At 31.5% G+C, this 18,625-nt stretch overlaps 2 protein-coding genes across 6 annotated transcripts; both read left to right on the forward strand.

Moving 5' to 3' along the window:
• The first annotated feature begins 7,204 nt into the window (after positions 1 to 7,204).
• On the forward strand, positions 7,205 to 13,625 carry LOC129315888 (putative disease resistance RPP13-like protein 1). 5 transcript variants are annotated; one of them, XM_054960026.1, is made up of 6 exons: positions 7,205 to 10,640; positions 11,230 to 11,296; positions 11,456 to 11,511; positions 12,021 to 12,133; positions 12,643 to 12,718; positions 13,169 to 13,625. In XM_054960026.1, the coding sequence occupies exon 1, from the start codon at positions 7,256 to 7,258 to the stop codon at positions 10,025 to 10,027; it is 2,772 nt and encodes a 923-aa protein (XP_054816001.1). In that variant the 5' UTR covers positions 7,205 to 7,255; the 3' UTR covers positions 10,028 to 10,640; positions 11,230 to 11,296; positions 11,456 to 11,511; positions 12,021 to 12,133; positions 12,643 to 12,718; positions 13,169 to 13,625. The 5 variants fall into 5 exon arrangements, with proteins under 5 accessions (XP_054816001.1, XP_054815999.1, XP_054816000.1 ...); XM_054960024.1 differs by having other exon boundaries at positions 7,205 to 11,296; positions 11,408 to 11,511; XM_054960025.1 differs by having other exon boundaries at positions 7,205 to 11,296.
• On the forward strand, positions 10,078 to 11,048 carry LOC129316671 (disease resistance protein RGA2-like). Its single transcript, XM_054961070.1, has 2 exons — positions 10,078 to 10,640; positions 11,000 to 11,048. The coding sequence occupies exons 1-2, from the start codon at positions 10,078 to 10,080 to the stop codon at positions 11,046 to 11,048; spliced, it is 612 nt and encodes a 203-aa protein (XP_054817045.1).
• Positions 13,626 to 18,625: the final 5,000 nt, after the last annotated feature.

The following is an 18,625-nucleotide window of genomic DNA, read 5'->3' on the forward strand; positions in this document are numbered from 1 at the left end:
GTTATATTGCACAAGTTCTTTCTTGAGTTGTTTGAAAATTGCTCCTACTACCAAGGCTTGTTTTTTTTGTTATGAAACTTGAATATGCTCTTACTATCGAAGAAATTTGATCCAGCATTTTTATTCTTTTAACTTCTCCTTTTGTTATATTTATGATCACTAAGGGTGTGAAACGTTATTTCACATCTTCATCTTCACCTTGAAGATTCTCATCACCCTCTGATTCATATTTTGGTCTCGACAATATGCGCAACTCTTTAGGTCCTTCTGGCACATTTTCGAGATCAACATTGAGATCCTCTTTAGGATCAAAATTAGAATCCTCACTTTGAGGTTCATACTCTTCCTCCTCATTTCGAAGAGTTTCGGGTCGAAATCCTCACTAGGCTTATAAACTGGTAAATTTAGATACTCATGCTAATAGAATAATTTTTGAGTTATCAGTGCTGCTAGAAGCCTCTTGCTTCATATTTTCCCAAAAAAACAAAATAAAAAACTTTAAAATTTTTTTTATTAAACTCATAAAATACACTAGATAACTTAAAAAATAAATTCTTGTTTTCTCTCTAAAATAGGTTAATCATATATCAAAATGAAGATCTCAAATTTAAGGATTTTACAAGACAAACTGTGTCCCAATTTGGTCCCATACACACCCGCACGCGGCCCAAAAACAATTTTGGATTAAGAAATTCTGAAAAAATCTAAAAAACAGAATATTTCACTCTCGGAGGAGGCGAGTGTAGTGCCTTCTCATGCTTCAATGATGACATGCACTAGTCCATTATGCTCAACACGCCGATAGAGTCTCCCAATAGGTCCCATACGCCACGTGTCCAAATATATATTTATATATTTAAATTCAAATTATATATATTTTATTTTTATTTATTTAATTTGTTTATTTGATCTGGGTTGGGTTTTCTGTACGACCCACAACCCAAATCAAAAAAAAAAATTTTAGGTTGGGCTTTTAAGTCCAAAACTTTCTTTGTTTTTTTTAGATCTCAAGGCTTTTAGGCTCGCTAGCCCAAAAGCAAATTTTTTTAACTGAACAACACGTCAAAATGATGTGTCATTTAGGCCATGATAGAAATGACGTGTCATTTCTGTCATCGTCTACCTCCAACTGGGTCACCTTGACCAGGTGCCTCTGGCTGGTCAGGTCCATCAAACTTGAAACTTACGAAGGCCATATCTCCTCTGTCTGGTCTCTATTTTACATGTTCTTAGTGTCATTTTCTTTATTTTTTTAAGCTCTACACATTTATACAATCCTTTTGTCCAAAAAAGCTGTTAAGCCCCACCACATTCTACGTCTCTTTCTCTTGCCGCAGAATCCTTCCACTGAAGAAGAGGGTTCTCATGCTAAAATATTGTCTTGCAGAAACAGGGCACAAACTAGATATGAATGTCTAGATTAACAATAAAGGTAGCCAAGTGCATAATAGAAGGAATGGGAACTATGTCTTGATGGAGAAGAGAGTATTTTAATTGAAAGGAAATTGTCTCTACTTCAACCCTTTTATGCCAAAACACATATACTGTCGTGCTTGCACTAATTTAATTGGGAATACAGTCATACGGAAACCTGTCCACCATAATTCAACCCCAACTAGGCATTGTTATTTACCTTGGGTTTAAGTAAGATTTCTTAAGGCCTTGATAGATTTCATTCGAACAATAAAATCTTTCCCAGCAAAGAGACATAACCTAAGCCTCAGTGAGGGTGGAAGTGCCAATTCCCAGTATTTCTGCCTGATGAAGGTGACAATATCATAGAGTTGTTAAAGTTTGAATAGTTCAAACTAAAATAGACGTTTTAGCAATGTGTCATATGGGAACTAAAACTAATTTCATTGTCTGAACGGTGGTAAGATTCCAATATATGGACAGAATATCTAGAGATTTTGCATATTGACAATTACAGAATCACTAGATGCTGATGTTGTATACCAGAAATCTGCAAGTACATATGATAATATCATATTTTATCTATTGAACATGAGTTGCCTGTTCTATTGCCTTTTTCCATCTCATGATAGTCCTAGCAGATTTGAACAAATGTGTGACTGTTTGTCAAAACTAGGAAGTTTTTTAGAGTGAGACCATAATAGCCTCCAGATTTAAAGGCTAGGTATGTGCTCTTCATTGTTTGCTCTTGCTTCATGGTTTAACGTATCCAAGTTTGGTTTGTTGAATCGACAGGTCCAATGAGGCTTCACTTATGCTGCTTGAGAAACTTCAATCTCACCCGCATCCTAAAGTGACCAGAGAGAGCAAGACAGTTCATGTTCAGCTTTGAGGTCATTATTGGTTCACAATTTGTTTATGACTTTTTGCTTATCTTTTATAATCAAACATGGTAGAAACTTTTCAAGAGGTAAAATGTCTACATTGTAGTTCTATTCTCCCTTCTTTGGCAACCCTTTATTGCACTACAAATTCTTAAGGATACGTTTAGTATCTTCAACGAAAAAGAAAGTTGGGAGAAGGAAAGAAAAAATCGTGTAACATATTATTCTTGGTTATTATTGCTCTGTGATGTCTTCCTTTTTTTAATCATTCTGTTTAATGGAGACATGAATGCTATTGGTTAAAACTTGAAATCCTAGCAGGCTATGGAAATGATGAAGATGATGACAAGATCTCCATTTTTTTAATACAAGGCCATGGCGAACCATGCAAGGAAAATTATTCAAGTCATATCAGGCATCATACAATTTCTACACCTAAAGGGTAGATCGTCAAAAATTTTAATATTAAGGTTATCATTTAAAGCTCAATGGGCAAGATGCTAATGCCAGCAAGGGAATGGTTTGTGGTGAGATTGCTCTAAATGAGTGTGTAGAATACATGTTGACTTTGGAAAAACCACACTCCCAACATAGGTTGATGCTCTTGAGAATACCCAAAAGTTGAGTAACAATGTTGGGATAATAGTTAAGGTATTTTAAAAAGCCCTTTAACTAGTTTCCTTAATCATCACAGATGAAGCCTCTAGAAGTATCAAATCCATTAAAATTGACTAAGCTATCAATATCAAATTTAACATATCCAAGTTCAAGCAGGATCCATCTTGCAATAGTCCTATCATTGTCAAGAGACAAGTAATTGAGTTTTACATGGAGATTAAGATCATTGATTATATCTTGGGTGGCGGTGAAAGCTATGTCTCTGACAGGGATGTCTTCTTTTAAGCAACTAGGATCTCCATTTTCAAGATGTGAATGTGCAACGAAGTGCAATAAATCAAGTTCCGCCCTATCTTCTCTTTCTTATTTCTTCTATCTTTATTTTAATACTTGTTGCCTTGCAGAAGAGAATACTCCCGCCGATCCTATTTATAAGTACTTTCTATCAACTTTATCAATACCAATACAATAAAAATATAAGGAATAAAATTTAGTAAAATTATAAATATAACCCTCAAAAAGTAAAAAAACTATAAAATATTATTTTTCTGTTTCTCTCTCTTACTTTTTAAGGGCAGTTTAGATATTTTATTTAAAACAAAATATCACTATCAATCCAATGACTTATAAAGTGAATCACTTCACCCTTCCAAAAGGTGACCAATAGAGTGAACCAAAGGAGTATAAATCAATTCTTTTTGCACATAAATATAAGCACCTTCTCTGTTGTATATATGTTCACACGTCTTATAATTTTAAGGTTTCAGAAAAAGTGAAATCAATGTATTATTCATACGTATAACTGTCACATGTACGCAATAAATACTGTTACACCTGTACAGTCGTACGCATGCTGCAAACTAATACTTGCAACTACTTATAACTATACACAATTACTTTTGTCATCTACTATCTACAATAGTTTTAGTGCTGCTGTGAAGCAGAGATGTGAGCCTTTGTACGTTAGAGTCTAAAAAATGAGTCACCCTGTTTGCAGGCTTGTAGCCAGTGAGCAATGCTACTTCCTATGAATTGTATATTTAATATCGTTAGTGATGATGTCATGATGATTGATGATTCAGCTAATTAGTACAGAGAAGAATGGGAACTTGCTGTCATCACATGTAACAGTAATAGTCTGATTTCTAGTCCTAGGGTTCCGGAAATACATGTCATTTGACTTGGCTATTGTGAATGGCACTGGATCGTTAGGAAATGTATGCCCGTGGACCATTTTTCTAAATATGGTATTGAACCAATATTCTTGTAATTGTTGATTTTAGAAATGGAAATGCTATTGTTGTACTGAAATGACAAGGCATTGTACTGGTGTTATTTTCGAAAGTGGCTGTTCTGAAATGGGATGATGTGCTGTCAAATTTTGCAGATCAGATATAGTATTGTGTTCAGCAAGTTTCTTTTGCAAATGTTTTCTCACCTCTCGTGTTCTCCAACTTTTCTGATATGAGATTTGTATGCCATGTGGAGTTAAATTTGTGCCACTTAGGATGCCATGTCACTGCTCGTGTGTGATTGATTTTTAAAATATTTCTTCTAATTTTATTTATAAAATATTTTTAACCAATTTGTGTTCATTAAGGAATTTGGTTACAATTAACTAAGAGCCTTGATCTCTTCAAAAATTTTTATAAAATTTTCAAATTACCCTGAATTAAAATTATTAACTTTTTCTTTAAATCTTAAAGTCAAATATGTTACCAAAATGATGGTAAGGTTTACAACTATACATTCTCACTTGACTCTACACAAATGCTGGCAAACCAAAAAAAAAAAAGAGTGAACACAAATTATGTCTACATTTTTAGACAAGACAAGGGTTGCGTAATATATATATATATATATATATTTGTTTCTTTCTTATAATTTTGTGTTGGCTTTTTTAAAATGTTATAATAAATTTCTTAAATTTGACAACAATTTTGGGGTTTCAAAGAAAAATGTCATGAATGCGTTGTTAAAGTTGGGGTATGGGAAGACAGGGAAGTTACCATGGTTCAACCCCCCAAATTTATAGGGGGAAAAGGAACTACAAATATGTAACTTTTATAAATAAATAAATAAGTTCTCTTACAATTCTATATATCTGGTAAGAAAAATAATTTGTTCACCTCTCTACTTTGGATATTCAAATCTGCCGGCCTCTGGACTCTTACATTCCTATATGTTCAGTAATATATTTATAAACATTATTTAAGGCATAACACGTGCTATAGTCTTTCTGCAATGTGTTTGACTTTTCCTTACTATTCTCACGTCACGACTAAGACTTCTCACTCCAATCGAAGGTTTTAAATTTTAATGCGCAGTTTTAAATAGAGGATTTGAATTTAAATTTTATAATCAAAATTTACCTATTTAATTTTTTTAAATAGTAAAAAACTTTCAAATTTAAAGATAATAAAAAAATATGCAAAATGAAAATGGAAAAAGAAGAGAGGGAGTATCATTTTAAATAATTAGAATATAAGAGAACTTGAAGATTATAAAAAATATAAATATGAATTTGAATTCACAAATTTTTATAGATACTATCAGTAAATTTAGCTCAAATCTAAATTTAAAATCCTTACGTCCAGATCTAAAATTTTTATTGCAATGCTTTTCTTTTTGTCATCTTTTTTCCTGCCAACCCTTTTAAAATTGCTTTATTATTGTCGTCTTAAGATAAGGTGTGCTTGGAATTCTTTGTAATTGTTTTGAAAAAAAAAATTGAGACCAACTATTTTAATGGATTCTCTTAATAAAATACTTTAGGTAAATTACGTTTTAAAACTCGCTAGTGTAGTGAGGATGGTAAGGAAAAGTCAAACACGCTGCAGAAGGCAAAGCAATAAAATAATAGAATCATGGGAGAATTTTAATTAAAAATTATGAATTTAATATATTCTCTTTATTTAAAAATATAAAATATTTTTAATTTTTTAAGGTGTAATTATTATTATTTTTTTAAATACCTCTATTGATAATGACTTTATATTTATTATAAGGCAGTTAATAAAAGTAAATATAAAAAGATTGGGCTAGTTTAAAAACAGGTAACTACTTTATTAGAGGTGGGATTCGGTTAAAAATATCTTATATTTTTTAATAGACGGAGTAATTATTAGTGAGTCTCAAAAAAAATTAAAAACTTTAGTTTACTTAAGAGAATTAAAGTGAAAACAATTTTAATGGTAAAAAATTAAAGTACCATACACTTATTATACAAAATCATTAGTTATTATTTTTCTTATTTCACTTATTAATATATTAATATGAATTATAAATTACATGAATTGACATATTAATAATTATCTATGACTTGATATCAAGTATTCAATCATACACAATAATATTAGTTGTTAAATTATTAATTTTATTTGTTAATTTACTAATATTAATTGTAAATTACAATACTTGTCAGTAATTTATAATTGATATTAGTAAATTAATAACTGATGTTATTGTTTGTTTGAAAAATGAATGTAATTTATAATTCATATCAATAAATTAATAAGTGAAGTAAAAAAAATTAATAACTAATACTTTCATCTTTTTATTTTTTAAATTATTTGCATTTCAATTCTCTTAAAGTAGATTAAACTAAAATTTTATCGACAACTAATAATTATGTATAATAAATAAATGATACTTATGTTTTTTTTATTTTTGAAATTATTTACATTTCTTCTCTTACATTTTTTTAATACTCACTGCTACTAATTCAATTGCTATTCCGGTCTTAAGTTGAAACTTCGCTACAATCGATAAGCTTTATGATCGTTGGTCAATTGAAGTGGAAAACGCAAAGAAAGCTTTTATGATCGGAAAGGGAGATCTTCAAGCCAAGATACCAAAACCTGATAAACAGCGCCATCATTTCCATCTCTCTGGTTAGTTTCTCATAATTATTTTGACTCCATCTCTACAGACCCACATCGACATCATCCATGGCGGGGGCGTTTGTTGGCGGTGCTCTTCTCTCTGCTTCTCTTCAGGTGGCATGTGAGAGGCTGGCTTCTCGTGATATTCTGGACTTCTTCAAGAAACGGAAATTGAATGAGACATTGCTAAACAAGTTGAACATCATGCTATTATCCATCAACGCTGTGGTTGATGATGCAGAGCAAAAGCAGATTGCGAATCCGAAGGTGAAGGACTGGATTGATATGGTGAAAGATGCGGTGTTCGATGCTGAGGATGTCTTAGACGAGGTTGATTATGAAGTATCCAAGCGCAAGGTGGAAGCTGAACATCAGAATCAAAACAGTGCTACTCGCAAGGTACGACATTTCATCAGTTCTTCTATCAATTCATTTGAGAGGGAAATCGAATCCAGGATGAAAAATGTCCTTGATAATCTCGAGTATCTTGCGTCTCAAAAGGCTATATTAAGATTAAATGAACTTGATAGTGGTGCTGGATTGAGAAATGCAGTATCATATAGATTGCCTACAACATCTTTGGTGGATGAAGGTAGAACGTACGGGAGAGATGATGACAAAGAAAAGATCATTGAATGGTTGTTATCAGCCAATGATAACAATCAACTATCAGTCAATTCTATAGTGGGTATGGGTGGGTTAGGTAAAACTACTCTTGCCCAACTTGTTTACAACGATAGGAGGGTGATGGATGAATTTGATATTAGAGTTTGGGTGTGTGTTTCTGAAGATTTTGATGTCCTGAGGTTAACAAGAACAATTTATGAGGCAATCACCATGTCAAAGGCTGATACTAATGATCTAAATATGCTTCAAATCAAATTGAAGCAGTTGCTAACTCAGAAGAGATTTTTTCTTGTTTTAGACGATGTGTGGAATGAAGACTATGAGCAATGGGAGGCTTTACAATCACCTTTTAGTTATGGGGCATCTGGAAGCAAAGTTCTTCTAACCACCCGCAGTAGAAAAGTTGTTTCAACCATGCGTTCTACTGAAATACTTCCATTGAAGCCCTTATCAGAAGGAGATAGTTGGTTGCTACTTAGCATATATGCATCCCGCGATGGAGATATTCTTCGCTCAAACTCTGACCTTGAAGAAATTGGTAGAAAAATCAACAAAAAGTGCAAAGGGTTACCTCTAGCTTTGAAAGCAATTGGGAGTCTCTTGTACACGGAATTATCTCATGAGCAATGGAATGGCATTTTGAAAAGTGAGATATGGGAGGAGAAGAGTGATAGCAAAATTCTCCCTGCATTGAGATTGAGCTATTGTTACCTCCCCTCTCATCTCAAGAAATGCTTCGCTTATTGCTCAATATTTCCCAAAGATTATGATTTTGAGAAGGAGAATCTAATTCAATTGTGGATGGCAGAAAATTTTCTTCCACGTTCTAATCAAAGCAAAAATGCAAGAGAAGTAGGAGAGCAATTCTTCCATGATCTTTTGTCAAGGTCACTTTTTCAACAATCAACAGGAGATGAAACACGTTTTGTCATGCATGACCTTATTAATGACTTGGCCAAAGCTGAATATGGAAAGTTTTGTCATAGGTTGGAGGTAGATGAGGCAAATAATCTGACAAAAATGACCCGCCATGTTTCATACTTAAGAACTGATAATGATTCTCCCAAACGGTTTGAGGATATATACCATGCTAATAGATTACGCACCTTCTTGCCACTATCCATGCAAGGTCATAGAAGTACAAGTTGCACCTCGTTTATTCATTTGATATCTAGCAAGATTATTCATGATCTGCTGTCAAAGTTTAGTTGCATGCGAGTTCTATCTCTATCTGATTATTATCACATTGTGGGGTTGCCCAATTCAATAGGCAATCTCAAACATCTACGATATTTGGACTTGTCAGGAACTAAACTAAGGAAATTGCCTGATTCAATATGCCAACTTTATCATTTGCAAACTTTAAAGTTGTGGCGTTGTTATAATTTGGAGAAGTTGCCCATGAATTTGCATAAACTCATTAATCTACGACATCTTGATTTTCGTGAAACTCAGGTGAGAGAGATGCCAAAGCAACTGGGTGAATTTAAAAATCTCCAGGTCCTATCACCATTTATTGTGGACAAATATGGTGAGGCCAATATTAAACAATTAACAGAACTTAATCTTTGTGGATCAGTTTCCATTTTAGAGTTGCAGAATGTAGTTTCTCTTGCAGATGCTTTTGGGGTCAATTTGAAAAGCAAGACATACGTTAAGGAGTTGGTGTTAGAGTGGAGCATAAACAATGAAGAATCACAACATGACAAGAATGTGCTAGAGATGCTTGAACCTCATCCAAACTTAAAAAGGCTATCAATTAGCAACTATGGTGGTATTAGGTTTCCAGATTGGTTTACTAAGTTTGCACTGTCCAACATAGTGTCACTGGAGTTGAAGAATTGCAAATGGTGTTTGTCCTTGCCGTCATTAGACCTCCTTCCATCTCTAAAGTCTCTATTAATTACCGGGTTTCACAGTATAGTGACTATAGGTCCAGACTTTTATGGAAATGGCTCTACCACTACGTCCTTGGAAATCTTGAGGTTTAGAGATATGATGACTTGGGTAGAATGGAAATGTGACGTTGTCTTGAGTGCTTTCCCATATCTTCAAGAGTTGAGTATAGAAAATTGTCCCAATCTAAAGGGGCACCTTCCTCAACAACTTCCTTCTCTAAGGATGTTGGTCATAAACGATTGTGAGAAGTTTGTGGCTTCAATTCCTTGTGCTCCATCTCTTCATAAATTGGTTCTAAGAAATTGTGGAAAGGACCATTTGGAATATCTTCCATCAACTCTAAAAGTTCTCGACATTTCAGGACGCTTTGAAAAAATGTTATCCATTGAAATGATTGATGATACTATTGCCAACTCCAACCTTGAAAAGTTGAAGTTTTTTGATTGTCCATTGCTAGAATTCCCATTGTTCTACTCTCATAACTTCATTCTTGAAATGGAGATAAGAGGAAGATGCAACTCTTTGATGTTTTTTCCACTAGATTCATTCCCAATGCTTCAATCATTGCGGTTGATTGACTGTAATAATCTTGAGATCATATCTGTTTCAAAGGGACATCATCAGTCTCTTACAAGCTTGTACATACGAAAGTGTCCTAAATTAGTATCATTTCCCAAAGGAGGGTTTTTAGCCCCAAATTAGTATTTTGTTCAGTTGAAGAATTGGAGAATCTGAAATCACTACCTGAGCGAATGCACATTCTCTTTTGCTCACTCACACATTTGATTATAAGAAGTTGCCCACAGGTGGAATCATTTACAAAGGGATATTTGCCATCAAATCTAACAAATCTTGAAGTCTTTGGATGCCCAAAACTCATAGCCTCTCGACTGGGATGGGGTTTGAATAGTCTTTTGTCTCTAAGATTATTGACACTTGGAGATGCAAATGATGAGTCTCTTCCTGATATAGGACTACTGCCACCTAAGCTTGCTGCCCTTATATTCTATAACTGTCCAAATCTTAGATCATTGGAGCACAAAGGTCTTTGCCACTTGTCCTCTCTAGAGTTCTTGGCTTTTCGTGACTGTCCTAAACTCCAATACTTTCCAAAGGAGGGTTTGCCTCGTTCTCTTGTAGAACTACGAATTACTGGCTGTCCCTTGCTCATAAATTGGATCCAAAAACAAAAAGGCAACTATTGGGCAAAGATTGCTCACATCCCTTTTGTTGAGATTGACAATGAGATACTAACTTTAAGTGAGCTGCTCAATGATGAAGGCACCAGTTTTCATACAATTTATTCACTCATTAGGTATGTATATGATCCTTCCCTTTGTTTCTCTTCTTCTTCTTCTTTTTTTATTTATTTATCTACAGATGATAGATTTTCTTTTTTTATTTACGTTTCAAATCATAAATGTTAGATTTAGGCCCCATGTATTGCATGAATTATAACTGAGTGCCCTTCTCAAATGCCTAGATATCAATTGCCCTAATATCAAGTAGCAGAGTAGCTCAGTTATCAGAAATATCAGGTTTTGAATTATACTGAAGCGAACATGCCCATAATTTCATAGGAGATGCTTAATATTCATGAGATTGGTTCAAAATCACTTGGTTTCCATTGTTTTTGAATTTGACAATTGAGTCAGTTTTTCATTGCCGTTGAAGTGGCCTAAGCAGCTTTCTCAAGGAGACAAGCAAGTTTGGTGCTGAATAGACTAAACCCTAGGATTAGAGTATGTTCTTATTCAGGTTATCAGTTGAATTGATTTTTCTTTATTTTTTCTCCTGAGGTTAAATTGATATTTCACTTGCTGATTACCAATTGTACTTCAAATATATTATCATCAAGAATGGTTAACCCTTCCAAACCTTTGTGATGATAACATGATAAGCAGATCATTGTAGGAAAGTCTTCATTGTATCAACCACAAATTTTGAAGCCACACATGGCTACAGATAACGGTAGTGATTCTTTCTTTTTTCTTTTTTCTTTTTTTACCTTTTTACAAATCTTTAAGTCATGTATTTCATTTTCTTTTTCTTTTGGAGTTTTGAATTATATTCTTATGGCAGATTTCATATCAAAGTGATAAGACCAAGACATTTATTTCAAATTTGCAGTTATGGTGCTGAGCTTACGATTTTTCTTGCATGTACATGCATCCAATATCTTTCAAGTAATTATATTTTAATTTGCTAGTGTATTATTTGTATGGCAGCTAAATATGAATGCATACATTTATCTTTTGCATTGAAGACTATAATATCATTGTGCACCATAATAGGGTCACGGCATCCATAACTTCGATGCAATTTCTCCCTTCAATTTGCATTTCCCTTTCGTTCTTTTTTTTTTAATATAAGCCAATTGTGAGAATTATTAAATATGATTCTCTCTTCTTTTAAACAACTATATTTGACACTTTGAGAATTGCCTTTTCTTTACGTTGATGCATTTGATTGCTTGATTGAACTGTTAGATACAGTTTTTGAAGGACAAGAAAATTAATTTCCTAGACATCAGATTGGAAGCATTGCAAAATGTGAGAATTTTGACAACATAAAGTATGCATATTAATATAAAAAAAATAATTATTTTATTAAATGAAATTACTTCATTTTGGTTCCGTGCAATTTTAATTCCCAATGAAAATTTTCTAATTACTTAATTTCCCCCCTTTCACAGATTCTCATATTGTCCCCACTGACAAAGGAGTCTCTTCTGTGAGACCTCATATTGGACACTACAAGATGTAGTACTGTTTCTTTGAAATCATGAGTCTCCATTTGCTAAGAAAGGTATACTCTTTTCCCCTTCTACACTTAATATTAGGGCAATACTGTTATTCCTCAAATAATAGTATCAAAATTGAAAATGGAAGCAAGGCAAGATAACACATCCCTTGCTTACAGATTAATCATTATCTTGATTCACCAGTTTTGAGGGTATGCTTGAGAGTTTGGAGGACAAGTGCAGGAAAGACATAGAAAGGGATAGAATGGTTGAATTACAAGTTCACTTGCCCTTGCTTAGGAAAGGTTTCTCCTCCAAAATCCCCTAGATTAAAACTTGACTTCAAGGTTCTCTGAAAATCCTCAAGCATCATCTCTTTCTTATGTATAATTTACAAACAAAAAGGTTTCTGTGAAACCTTTAATTTCCTGTTCTTCTACTCCATTGTCCCTGGACCTAGCATACCATAGAAGGGATGTTCATCACGGCTTAGTTGTCTAGCAGATCATTCGGTTTTTACTCTAATATGACATCTTATTTCATAATGGGAATATTTCCTTTCTTTGGCAAGCAGTGTTGGGAAAAGTATGCTGATGCGCTGCAACAGGTTGGCATATCAAAGGAATAGAAGAGAATCCCTCAACTTAGAGGTGACTTCTATTTTCTTTTCTGAATATCCATGTTTACAGATATCTTCATACATTAATTCATGTCGGTTTTGATTCTACTTGGCAAAGATGAAGCTCGTGAAAATTAGTCTTCTGTTGAACCAAGCTTAGCAGCTCAACCACAATGCAATCTAGTTCTCTTGTTATCTGAAAATTCCATGTTTGCATGTTTCTTACTACATGAATTCATGAAACCATGATTATATTTTGTTGATCCAATCTTGGCAACTAAAGTAATTTGCAATCTAGTTCCCAATTTTGGTTAAATGGTTTAGTACTTTCTTTTTTGATGCAATTAAATGGTTTAATACTTATTCATGGTTTTGATGATGCCAACTCATACTGTTATAGTGTATTAAAATTATAGAAGCCAAATGCAAAAAGAAAATGTCATTTTCTAGCCACCACCTATTCTAATTTCTTTTGCATTAGGTCCATATTACTTATTTCAAAAAACAACCAAAGAGGGGGCAAAATATGAGAAAGGCCTGATGTCCTATGAAGGAAATGACCGTTCCTGCTCAAAGTGAGAGAGATGCAAATGGTAGAAGCCACTATTGAGCACCATTAGTGGTCTGAAAACATGGACATTGGCAGGTTGCCGACAAAATTTGAAGCGCTCCAATTCTCAAAGTTCATTCATAAATGCAACTCCATGAAATTGATTGCCAAGAAGACTGTGTGCTCAATACAGAAAAAAATTATCTTCTCCACATTCTGAGTTTCTATCAGTCTCGTAGTATACACTCTTCCAAAAGAAGTTGATTTTTTGTGATGTTGTGAGCAATAACTTCCCTTCTTTCTTGAGTTGAAAACTTAAACTCTAGTTAGCAGCACAATTATTTTGTTTATAATTAGTTTAATTATAGTTTAATTATAATTTTGATCATTAATCTTTAAATTAAAATATCACTTCAATTCTGGAATATCAAATTCTAATTAAAGATATCCACCGAATGTTTTTTTTTTTTCGAGTAAAAACGGCAACATAAAATATATTCAATGACTTCTGAAAAGGATACAATAACCTGGCTCCAGAGAAATCAAATTCAACCTAGCACTTCCCACTAGGGCACTAACGGCACGGCTTGTTTAAATATTTAAGGAAAAAGTAATATTTGATCCTTATAATTTCATGCGGTTGTCAATTTGGTTTTTATAATTTTAATTTTTTTAAATCACTCTTTATAGTTTCAGTCATTTGAACCATTAGTCCTTGACCTTTAAACTGTTACGAAATTAACCCAACAAAGTCCAACTCAGCATGATGCGTTAAATTGAAGCCAACTTAGCATGACATATAAAAATTTGCTGAGTTAGTTTTTATTTTTTTTAAGGCTGAAAAGAAATAAAAATTCACATAAGATTAAACGCAAAAGATGCTTTCACTTTAAACAGAAGGTAGAGGACAGAGCCCTAGAGTTTTGACATTTCTCCTCCGAGAGCTTCACGATTCTTCTGGGTCTTTTGTGATTGCTCTCATCTAAGTGTTTCTCCTCTTCCGTTCTACGATATTGTTGCAGAGATTGGGCAAAAGTAATAGTATGAAGGAAAAGTCCTGGCAGACGATAAACGTCGCAAGACAAAGAACAAACCATTTCAAATTGTGGTCCCTGTGCTCTTTTTAGTTTCGTTTTTTTTCATTTATTTATTTGTTTTAGCAATTCCTGAATTAGTTTCTTTTCCTTGGTTCAATTTGAAATAGTTTTGTGGAGAGTACACTACTTTCATCGCGAATAAAGTGGCCTCAATTTAATGCCATGGAAAAAGTGCTTTGATTTTGTCTTTTGCTTTGATCTTTAAAGATAAATTTGAGTACTTCAATTTTTGGAATAAAAAGTTAGATCGCATATTCACTTTTTCGCATTGCATCAAATGGACAACAATCTTCCTAAACAAGACAGTAAATAATTCCAACTCCAGTGTTCAAAATTTTTAGTACTCCAATAAAATTTCAACTCCCAGCAACCTGCAAAATCTGAACTACTATAACCTCAAAAATAGTAGAAATATTCAGAAAATAATAGAAATAAAAAGTCCCATTTATTTGCTAAAATATGAAAAATACTAGAATGCAAAACATGACCAGACCAGCAAACAAATTCACAACAACCAGTCAAAAATTAAGATCATCAGTACAAGAGTGATACATGTCGTCGACAATAATATTCAGCTTACGGTGCTTCAACTTTGTCGCTTTAGCTTTATTGTCTCTCTTGCTCAATTTTTTCCTTCAAGCGACACAGTGACAGATCGAGAAAAATAAATCGATTGGGGCATAATTTATAATTAAAATAAATATATATTTTTTTAAAAAAATAATTATATATAATTATATTTTTTATATAAGTTAATAAAATTAAATATTTAAAACAATACATAAACATAACATTAGAATAACATAAAATACTCTCTTCATATACAGCATCATAATTTTTTTAATTTTTATTAAATAAAATTTATATTCCCTCACTTAAAAAATGTAAGACATTTTTAATCAAATCTCATCTCAATAAATTAGTTAGTTGTCTTTAAACTAATACTGTCTTTTCATATTTATTCTTATTTAATAAAATATTTCATTTTAAAATAAATATAAAGTGATCTATTTATTAAGAGCACTTTTTAAAAAAACACATTAATTACACATTAAAACACTAAAAATATCTTATATTTTTTAATGTCCAACACCTAAAAAATGCTTGAGGGAGTATACTTCTTTTGTATGGTAAAGAATTTTGTACACAAAAACTCTTCTTTTTCTTATCACCATTTTGCCTCCAAAGAAATTACATGTTTGAGAATTTTTTGTACAAGATTTTTTTCATAAACAATTTTTTTCTGAACTATTACTTTTTCAAATAAAAACTATTACTATTCAAGGTTATATATATATATATATATATTATAGTTTTAGATAATAAATTTTTTAATGGGATGAGTAAAATTTTAAAAGAAAATAAATAAAATTCTTTTAAAGTGAGGGGGCAATTAAAATTTTTTTAAGGGGCCAAAAAAATATAACCTAAGTCATTTTAAGTAATTTGTTCTTGGGTTGTGGGGCCAATTGCCCCCACTACAGCAAACATGGATCCGTCCCTGAAGCGACACCTTATTTCTTCCTTCTTCCCCTGAAACTTTTATCATCGACCACGCTCTTCCTTCATATTGTTATTTTGCCACAATCTCTTTGTCAATACCATAGAATGAAGGAGGAAAAATGCTCAGATGAGATCAATCACAAAATGCCCAGAAGTATAGTGAAGCTCTGAGAGGAGAAGCGTCAAAGCCCTAGGTTCTGTCCTCTGCATTGTGTTAAAAGTGAAAGCCTCTTTTGCGTTTAATCTTATGTAAATTTTTATTTCTTCTCAGCCTTTAAAATAAATAAAAACTGACTCAACAAATTTTAATTTGTGTCATGTTGAATTCGCATCAATTTAACACCATCATGTTGAGTTGAACTCTACTAAGTTAATTTCATAATAGTTTAAAGGTCAAAGCTTAATGATTTAAATGACTAAAATTATAGGAAGTGAGTTAAAAAAAAAATTACAAGGATTAAATTGACAATCTCATGAAACTATAAAGACTAAAATATTTTTTTTTTCAATATTTAATGCACCGTTAATGATTCAATCAGGCGCAGCTCAAAATCAAAGATAGGCCTAATTTTTATTTTTATTTTATTTTGGTGTGAGCACCTGGTGCCCTGACCTGGTTTTACTTGAGCTGTGAGAACTTAATGGAATCTAAACTAATCCATATCTAAGCAGGACAAGCATTACAAGAGTGAGTACCCCTAACCACTTACTTTTCATCCACGGTGAAACTTCCCTTGACATTTTATAGGGATATTGATGAAATTTATCTTAAAATTACCTATTATTACTTCAATTTTTAAATATTTTTTCTTCTCCTTGTTAAATAAAATTTATTTTTGGAAGTTTATAGCTTTTTATAAAAAACTAGGATTTAAAATTGTATTTAATTACTTTTATTAGTATTAATAATTTTAAGAAAAAATATTTTATAAAATAGGGTAGTGGCTAATGGTAGTGAATAGTGAAAGGCCTAGATATCATAATAAGTTAAGAAAAAATATATTCGTAAGTTTTTATAATTTCACTCAATTTTAAATTAGATTCTTATAATTTATTTTGTTTTTATTAAATATTTATAGTTTAATATATTATATATGTTAACTTCTCAAGGTTAAAATTAATAATGGGTTATTAAATTTTACAAAAAAAAAAAGCACTCTTGAAGTTTACAAAAAATGTAATTTAATACTTTTAACAAAATTAAAAAAAGAAAAATTTATTTAATATGATGTTTACATTTTATTAATTTTTGGATTAATGAGTAAAATGAACCTTGAAGTATTGTGTAAAAACTACCCTAAACACTAAATTTTTAAAATGTGTAAAATGGATTCTAAACTTTCAAAATCATAATAAATTAAACTCTACCGTTAACTTTTTTTTCAATATTGTTAATGTTCATTTATTAATTAGCACCACAAACTCTAAACTATTATGCAAGTAACGTCTTGAACTCTAAACTTTAAAATTTTAAGTAAATTATTCCTATCATTTATGTATAGAACGTTGACTATTATGTGGACTAAACTAGTCTCAGCGTGGTCCGCAATGGTGAATACATCGTCGACTGTGGCGAATGACCTATAATTTTATAAAATAGCATTTTTTTAGCCCTTTTTTGTGATATTTTTCTAATAATTGGTATCTCATACTTTGTATACTCTATAGCTCTAATTTAATCTTATTTTGAATAATATTTATTTATTTAATGGTTAAAACTTGGTATCTCATTGAAAAAAAAGTTTAAATATTAGAGAATTTTAATTAACTGGTTAATTTGGTTTTTAAATTCATTGATGAAATCGTCAGCTTTCGCATTCATCATCTGTAAAATTCTCTAATACTTAAACTTCTTTTGAAATGGGATCCCAAGTTTTTACTATTAAATAAATAATAATTATTTAAAATAAGATTAAATTAAAGTTATAGAGTATGCTAAATGTGAGACGCCAATCATTTGGAAAACATTGCAAAAAAGGGGAGAAAATGTTATTTTACAAAATTATGGGCCATTCACCATGACTAATGATGCGTTCACCACGACAGACCACGTTGAGAGTAATTTGATTTATACAATAGTCAACGTTCTATATATAAATGATGGGATAATTAGCTCAAAATTTTAAAGTTTAGAGTCTAGGACACTATTCGCATAATAATTTAGAGTCTGTGGCATTAATTAATAAATAAACAGTAACGATATTAAAAAAAAGTTAACAGTAGGGTTTAATTTGTTATGAATTAAAAATTTAAAATTTATTTTATATATTTTAAGAGTTTAAGATTCATGGCTCTTGTTGTGTAATATTTTAGGATCTGTTTTGCTCATTATCCCTTAATTTTTTTATGAAAACTCTCTCTCTCTCTCTCTCTATATATATATATATATTTAGAAGACAACCAAAAAATATAAATTTGAGTTATAAAAATTATGTAATTGATTCTAAAGTCATATAATCACTTAATAAAAACATAAAAGTTCTTGATTTTTTTTAAAGAAAAATTTAAGAATTTTATAAGGGATTAAAATATTAAATTGATCAAACTATAAAAATTCAATTAAATAAAATAAACTGTAAGAACTTAATTTAAAATTGAGTAAAATTATAAGGACTTATATATATATATATATATATTTCTATAAATTAGTAACAAACCTTTGCATGAGCGTAATATCAGCGGCTGTTCTTAATAAAATAATGATATAATAATTGTAAATTTCATTATAAAAAATATTACTTAATAACTATATATATTTTTATAAATAAAAGTTTTTTCTTAAATTATA

Source organism: Prosopis cineraria, unplaced genomic scaffold (assembly GCF_029017545.1).
Source record: "Prosopis cineraria cultivar Desert tree isolate PC_DT_omini unplaced genomic scaffold, ASM2901754v1 PC7, whole genome shotgun sequence".
NCBI lineage: Eukaryota > Viridiplantae > Streptophyta > Magnoliopsida > Fabales > Fabaceae > Prosopis > Prosopis cineraria.

What these genes read in the sequence shown, in the direction of transcription:
- LOC129315888 (XM_054960024.1), top strand. Translation starts at nt 7,256, where the DNA reads ATGAAAAATGTCCTTGATAATCTCGAGTATCTTGCGTCTCAAAAGGCT.
- LOC129316671 (XM_054961070.1), top strand. Translation starts at nt 10,078, where the DNA reads ATGCACATTCTCTTTTGCTCACTCACACATTTGATTATAAGAAGTTGC. An exon ending in ACAATTTATTCACTCATTAG is followed by an intron (nt 10,641 to 10,999) that starts GTATGTATATGA and finishes TTGCCGTTGAAG; the next exon opens with TGGCCTAAGCAGCTTTCTCA.